Below are 8,140 nucleotides of genomic sequence, written 5' to 3'. Positions count from 1 at the left end.
CTCCTTATGAAAGGAATAACTACATCATACAACTGTCAAACCACTGAGAATCAAGACCCAGGCAAGACGACACACAACCTTAACCATCACACCCATCCTTTTTATTTTTTTTCCTACCTTCATACTCATCCTACCATGTGAAAATAAATTTTTCTTTGTTAAAGCCATCCACCTGTGGTATTTCTGTTATAACAGCACTAGATAACTAAGACATAATTTGGTACCAAAAGTAGAGTGATGCTCTAACAGGTACCTAAAATGTGGAAGAAGTTTTGAAACTGTGAATGGATAGAAGACTTCGAAGGAAGTGAAGAAAACTATTAACACCAGAGAAGGCGTAGATGACGAGAAACATCAGCAGAGGCCCGGCAGCAACAGCGAACTGGCAGCAGCTGAACCAGGAGACTAGCTCCAGATATGCTGGAGTCGACCCATGGAGCAAGACAGCTCAGTTCCTGTGGGAAGGAGGCTTTCTGGCAGAGTGGGGCACCTCCAGGCATTTATCTGTGGAGCTACTGAGCTTTGGAACACTTGCCCCAACAGGCAGAAGAGGGCATGAAACCTGAGGGCCGAGAGGCCAAGGAACACAGGAAGCCAAGCTGCCTCAGTCTCAAAAGGTATGGTAAAGACCTCTGGGGTTTCAAAGAGTGGAGCCATTGCCTCTGGTGTTTCTAATAGTGTAGTCACCACTCAGATGGACTAGGAGAATGGGGTACCTAAAACCGAGGGAGCAGAACTGTCATTCCAAGTGGGCCTGGAAGGCAATGCTGAACCACAGGGCCAAGGGACCTCCACTTAGAATCTGGAGAGTGTGGCTAATACGTAGAGCCTGGAAGACAGAGCTAATGTGTAAATGGTAATATAGAACAAAGGATTATTTGTGAAGCCTTGAGGGCTAAAGTAATGTGTTCTGCTCACTTGCTTGGTACCTATTATGCCCTCTTTCTCTCCGATTTCTCCCATTTGTAATGGAAATGTCTACTCTAAGTAACCTATAAGTTTTTGTTTTTTTTTGACTTGGTATTTTGTATGCTCTCACTTTCAATGTCCTTTTTTATTACTAGCTGCACTGATCTCTTTCCAAAAGGGTACAGGGCCTTCTTGGCAGTCTTGGTCTACCTCTTCTTCTTTGTTCTCTTGGGAGACGGCTTTCAGCCTACAAGGTAGTAAGTAGCTAGGAAGGCTGCCTGGCACTTTTGGCCTGTAACTTCTTCTTACTGCTTATCTTGGTCAGAGTACATGTGGCAGGCCAGTTCCACTAGCCGAGAGATTTTTATATAAGTTTTTTTGCCTGTTGTAAACAAAAAGATTAGAGTCCAGATGTCTGGCATGCATATCTTTAGTTTAATAAAGAGTTTCTTGCAGTTGTTTTGTGATGTGTACACATGCAACCATCTGTGGGCTGTGTGCTTGAAGATGCTATGTAATCCTTGCAAAAATGATATATAAGCTCTGATGCAGAAACTGCTTTTTGGAATTCCGTAAAGACAGCCTGTGTTGTTGCTGGACTTTCCTTTGGTGTCAACTCTTAATAAACTTTCTCTCTCTTTCTGACCTGGAGTAAGCTTCATTGGCTCAACTGCTCCGGGGCACGGACTCAAATTTCATAACACAGACCGTCTTAGACATGGAAATTGTATAAAGAAGTAGATTGTAAATGGCTACATGACAGTCATAGACCATGACAGCAGACACGAGACATTCCACATTGGCAAAGGCCCTCAAAAAGTACATCTGGATGATACATAAATTATATGGAATCCTCTTCTGCACAGATAAGTAAACCGCCAACATTTTGGCAGAGACAGCGGAGGATTAGGAGATATTACAGAAAGACAGGTTGCTCAAATATGAGTGTGTGAAGTCTAGAATCCATCTTGATCAGTAGGAGCATCCCTAGATTTGCAATCACTGTTATAACACAAACCAGGAGAAAGAGCACAAACAGCCCCTGCTGTACATCCTTTTTGTCAGAAAACCCTAAGAATATGAAGTCAATAAAGAAAGAGTGGTTCTCAGTGGCCATCACTTAGATCTATGAAATCCCTGAAAGAAGGAAGTGGAAGTGAAAGGTTAGCACCATTTTACTGTCTTCATATTTTAACCTCGGGTCCTTTGCCTCTTTTTGTAATTAAAAATAATTGAAGGAAAAATTCTAGAAATTGCTTGCAGTGAACCCACTCAACTGGAAATATTTCTATTGTGATGCAAATCTATTAAATAATAATGACAATAATATCTTTTACATTTTCATAGCTCTGTGCAGATTTCTTAAGGTCTTTAGGGGGCAAAAAGGATTAAACACTCATTTATTAACCTAAAAGTTGGCACCATGGGAGAAAGGCCTGGCAATCTGCTTCCATAAAGTTTACAGTCAAGAAACTCTATGGAACAGAGTTCTACTCCACAGCACTTGGGATCACCATGAGTCAGTTCAACTCAATCGCAGTGAGTTAGGTTTGGTTTTACACAGAGACTACAGTACACTTTTATCTAAATTACATCATGTTATTTCCACATAGGCTAGCATAGACTAAAGCCTTTGATGTTTTCTCCATTTCTGTAGACTTCTAGGAAGAAATGTAGAAGGATTAGTTCAGGCCATCTGACCAAGTTCCTATTTGAAGCATAAGATCCCTAAAAAAAATTTGTCCTTGAACAAACTCAGGGAGATGATGTCTGCAATTAATCACATTGTTTAATCCATTTAAGATATCCATTTATTCAGCTTAAAATGAATCCTTTATTTGGCTTAAAATTTCCTTTTCTTCAATTCCAACTCACTAGTTGTGATTAAAGATGCCCATATGCAAATTAAATCAGTCTTTTGATGGTGTAATATATAACTGTGATATGGAAGATAGATGCAGTGAATGTACCTTCTGAATTAGAGAAAGTCCACTGGACCTAGTACCCACCAAACATTGTTTGGACATTAATATATATAAGAGGTCATTGAAAAGGCAGGAAAGAAAGAAAAGATCAAGATGGATGTCAGAGAAGACTCTACAACTTTCTCACGAACATCAAGTAGCTAAGTCAAAAGGAAGAAATGATGAAGTAAAAGAACTGAAAAGAAGGTTTTGAAGGGTGGCTCGAGAAGACAAAGTGAAGTGTTATAATGACATCTGCAAAGAGCTGGAGATAGAAAATCAGAAGGGAAGAACATGCTCTGTGTTTCTCAAGCAGAAAGAACTGAAGAAAAAATTCAAGCCTCGAGTTGCAATAGTGAAGGATTCCAGGAGGGAAATATTAAATGATGCAGGAAGCATCAAAAGAAGATGGAAGGAATACACAGAGTCATTATAACAAAAAGAATTAGTCGATGTTCAACCATTTCAAGAGGTAGCATATAATCAGGAGCTAGTGGTATTGAAGGAAGAAGTCCAAACTGCTCTGAAGGCGTTGGTGAAAAACAAGGCTCCAGGAATGGATGGAATATCAATTGAGATGTTTCAACAAATGGATGCAGCACTGGAGGTGCTCACACTTCTATCCCCAGAAATATGGAAGACAGTTTCCCCCCCAAATGACTGAAAGAGACCCATATTTATGCCTATTCCCAAGAAAAGTGATCCAACAGAATGCCAAAATTAGAGAACAATATCATTAATATCACATGCAAACAAAATTTTGCTGAAGATTGTTCAAAAATTGCTGCAACAGTATATTGACAGGGAACTGCCAGAAATTCAGGCTGGTTTCAGAAGAGGACATGGAAGCAGGGATATCATTGCTGACGTCAGATAGATCCTGACTGAAAGCAGAGAATACCACAAGGATCTTTACCTGTGTTTTATTGACTATGCAAAGGCATTCGACTATGTGGATCAAAACAAATTATGGACAATATTGTGAAGAATGGGAATTCCAGAACACTTAATCGTGCTCATGAGGAACCTTTACATGGATCAAGAGGCAGTTGTTCGGACAGAACAAGGGGATATTGATTGGTTTAAAGTCAGGAAAGGTATGCGTCAGGGTTGTATCCTTTCACCATACATATTCAATCTGTGGAAACCCTGGTGGCGTAGTGGTTACGTGCTACAGCTGCTAACCAAAGGGTCGGCAGTTCAAATCTGCCAGGCACTCCTTGGAAACTCTATGGGGCAGTTCTACTCTGTCCTATAGGGTCTCTATGAGTCGGAATTGACTCGACGGCATTGGGTTTGGCTTTTTTTTTTTTTTTTTTTGGTATTCAATCTGTATGCTGAGCAAATAACCTGAGAAACTGGGCTATATGAAGAAGAATGGGGCATCAAGTTTGGAGGAAGACTCATTAACAACCTGCGTTATGCAGATGACACAACCTTGCTTGCTGAAAGTGAAAAGGACTTGAAGCACTTGCTAATGAAGATCAAGGACCATAGCCTTCAGTACTGATTGCACCTCAACATAAAGAAAACAAAAATCCTCACAACTGGACCAATGAGCAACATCATGATAAATGGAGAAAAGATTGAAGTTGTCAAGCATTTCATTTTACTTGGTTCCACAATCAACACCCATGGAAGTAGCAGTCAAGAAATTAGGTGACACATTGCATTGGGTAAATCTGCTGCAAAGGACCTCTTAAATGTGCTGAAAAGCAAAGATCACTTTGAAGACTAAGGTGGGCCTGACCCAAGCCATGGTATTTTCAACTGCCTCATATACATGTGACAGCTGGACAATGAATAAGGAAGACCAAAGAAGAATTGTCGTCTTTGAATTGTGGTGTTGGTGAAGAATATTGAATATACCATGGACTGCCAAAAGAACGAACATAACTGTCTAGGAAGAAGTACAACCAGAGTGCTCCTTAGAAGCAAGGATGGTAAGACTACGTCTTACATACTTTGCACATGTTGCCAGAAGGGATCAGTCCATGAAGAAGGACATCATGCTTGGGTAAGTACAGGGTCAGCAGAAAGGAGAAAGCCCCTCAATGAGGTGGATTGACACAGGGGCTGCAAAATTGAGCTCAAGCATTAAGATTGTAAGGATGGTGCAGGACGAGGCAGTGCTTCCTTTTGTTGTGTATAGGGTTGCTATGAGTCAGAATAGACACAATGGCACCTAACTAGAACAACAACTTATGTAAACACATTTGCTTGCCATTCTTCTTTTCATAGGTAACAATTTTAAAATACTGTTGATTAATCTAATGGGCAGTTCTACTCTGTCCTGTAGGGTCGCTATGAGTAGGAATTGACTCCACGGCACTGGGTTTTTTGGGTGGCTTAATAGAAAAAATATTGTGGAAGAGGAAACCCTACAAACTTTTTCAAAACAATCTCTTCCCGTATACTTTTTTCTATCATCTTACCTTTACCAAATGTAGCACAGTGTACCACATAAGAAATGCTACTTGGAAAAGTAGAGGAGCTCTTGGGATTTACTGAAATCTGAAATGTTTTCTTAAAGTGATGTTTTACAATGGCAGCTTTATTGCCTATGACATCGAGTGGCTTTTAGCTTCTCTATTTGTAATGAGTAATTAGAGTGTCCTTGAGTCTTGTATAACCCGTTGCCATCCAGTTGATTCCAACTCATAGCGACCCTTTAGAACAGAGTAGAGCTGAACCTATAGAATTTCCAAGGAGCACTTGGTGGATTAGAACTGCTGACCTTTTGATTAGTATCCATAGCTCTTACTACTATGTCACCATGGTTTCCTGAGTCTTGTATAGTCCTTTAAATATAAGGCTATATCCATGTTTCTGAACCAGCCTCTTGCTTGTTCTTGGCTATCAAAAAACTAGAACAGAGCCCAATGAAGTAGGCACACATCAAGAAACTACCCAAATGCATGCTCTTTAATTCTCAAGTAATTAATGTGCATATCTTCACAGATCCATTACCTCTAATAACCACAACCATATTATGAACTTTATTACAAGGTGTAAAAAGAATATTCAAGGAATACACTATTCTCTCAGTTAATTCTGTTTTGACAGCCATGTAAACATAACTCAAAAACTGTTATCGAATATGTTGATTTTATCATGTATCTGTTTTCCCATTCTATGTCACGGACATAATGCAGGTGCTTGTTATAACAGGGATGAAACAGTCCTGATCACAGAATGCTCTTAATCTCAGTTTATATGCAATGATTTAACAAACCAAGTGACAGATAAAATGAGGCCCTGAGGAGAGGGTAGCTTATGAACCAAGACTAGGAGAATTTGTCCAGGCCTGAGATGGGGTGAAGAGGGGTAATGAAAGAAAGGTAGGGGTGAGTTAAGAATTATAGCACAGGATAGGCTTCACCAAGGTCCTTCTCTTTGATCTTCAATATCTAATAATTTAGGCCTTCATTTCCTCCAAAAAGACATAGTCATATCCACCTCAGGACCACTAATTGCTGACCCTCCTGCCTAGAATAAGTTCCTCTCCCCTACTTTGCAGCTCCTTTCATTATTTAGATCAGAAACTACATGTGCCCATTTCAAAGAAGTTTTCCTTCTTTTCACAGTAGATTGAGACATTTTACACTGGATTAAGAGCACCTTGCTTTTTCATTTCATGATGTTTTATAGTTTTTATGAATAATTTGAGTTATTAGCTAATTCAAGTTCACCATTTACACTGGATTATAGAATCCATTGCTATAGAAACCACTGGATTGATCATAAAATACAAAATGTCAAGAAGTATAGTAGATGTTAAATAGGCTATCAATACTCCTGGAATAATTCAGTTAATGCATAAAAAACAAAAATAATTGAACAAATAAAATTTTTATACACTAGTAAGGAGACTGGGACATTTTCTAAAGTTAGTACTGTATTTACAGTGAAGACACATAAGAAAGTATAGCATATTTAGGAACCCACCCAGAAAAAGTACCTAATAATTGGTGTAGTAGAGAATTAGTATAAATACTCATTGTATTGAAGACTCTGAGACCACATTATCCTGTACCATATGATTTGAAGAAAACTGTTTATGTGTGTGTATAACTATTTAAAACAGCTTTTTATTTTGCAGTTTTTCCAGCGCCTCTTTCACATCCTTGTTCCGTAGACTATAAATCAGAGGGTTTAACATGGGGATGACAAGGGTGTAAAACAACGAGGTCATCTTGTCTTGATCTAGAGAGTAGGCAGAACTTGGTCGGAAATATGTAAAGAGCACAGTTCCCTGGAAAATTGCAACAGCAGTTAAGTGGGAGGTGCAGTTGGAGAAAGCTTTGAACCTTCCCTCGGCAAAGCGGATCTTTAAGACTGAGAGGATGATGTCACAGTAAGAGACGAGAACCCAGGAAATGGTACTCAGTTCAATGAAGCCAAAAACAGTGAATATCACTAACTCATTGACCTGTGTATCTGAACAAGATAGCAACAGAAGTGGAGGAACGTCACAGAAGAAATGATTAATTTCATCTGACCCACAGAAACATAAGCGGAAAGTTAACGTGGTGTGTATCAAAGCGTCCACCATACTCACCAGGTAAACCCCAACCATGAGCACGGAGCACACCCTGCTGGACATGTTGACTGTATAGAGCAAGGGGTTGCTAATGGCCTTGTACCTATCAAAGGCCATCACGGCCAGCAGGAGACACTCAGAATCTGTAAAGATACAAAATATGAAGAACTGCAGAGCACAGCCACAGAAGGAAATTGATTTGTCTTTGGTTAAAAGGTCCACCAGCATCCTGGGTCCAACTGCTGTGGAATAACAAAAGTCAGAGAAGGAGAGGTGGCTGAGGAAAAAGTACATTGGAGTTTGAAGCTGGGAGTCCATTCTAATTAAAATGATCATTCCAAGATTTGCCACAAGAATAATGAGATAAACAACCAGGAACAAGGTGAATATGGTTACTTTCATCTCAGGGTTATTAGTAATTCCCACCAGGTGGAATTCAGTCAAGGAGGAGCAATTTTCTCCATCCATTCTTCTTTGTTCTTTTTCTAAATGGCTATAAAAATGATCAAGACAATGATCAGGGTTTAATTCTGGTAGACATCCACAAAATATTCTATGTAAGGCAGAACACTTTCTTTTTCTGTAAATTGTCTTCTTTATCCTAGGAAACTAGTTCAGATAAATGTCACTGAAAAAGAGGCATTTTTATGCTATTGAAAAAATTCCAAATGTCTTGAATAGAAAGTTCAAAAATTTTAATTCCAAATCCATATGTCACTCTTGA

At 39.3% G+C, this 8,140-nt stretch overlaps 1 protein-coding gene across 1 annotated transcript; it reads right to left on the bottom strand.

Annotated features, from left to right (window-relative positions):
• Positions 1-6,951: 6,951 nt before the first annotated feature.
• LOC126080789 (olfactory receptor 5W2-like) lies at positions 6,952-7,887 on the bottom strand. The gene has a single exon (XM_049891959.1). It carries the CDS (start codon positions 7,882-7,884, stop codon positions 6,952-6,954), a length of 933 nt encoding a protein of 310 aa, XP_049747916.1. The 5' UTR covers positions 7,885-7,887.
• Positions 7,888-8,140: the final 253 nt, after the last annotated feature.

The sequence above is a fragment of the Elephas maximus genome, chromosome 7 (assembly GCF_024166365.1).
Source record: "Elephas maximus indicus isolate mEleMax1 chromosome 7, mEleMax1 primary haplotype, whole genome shotgun sequence".
NCBI classification, from domain to species: domain Eukaryota; kingdom Metazoa; phylum Chordata; class Mammalia; order Proboscidea; family Elephantidae; genus Elephas; species Elephas maximus.
This window is presented reverse-complemented; position numbering and strand designations above follow the sequence as displayed.

Coding starts and splice junctions, on each gene's coding strand:
- LOC126080789 (XM_049891959.1), bottom strand. CDS start 7,884: ATGGATGGAGAAAATTGCTCCTCCTTGACTGAATTCCACCTGGTGGGA.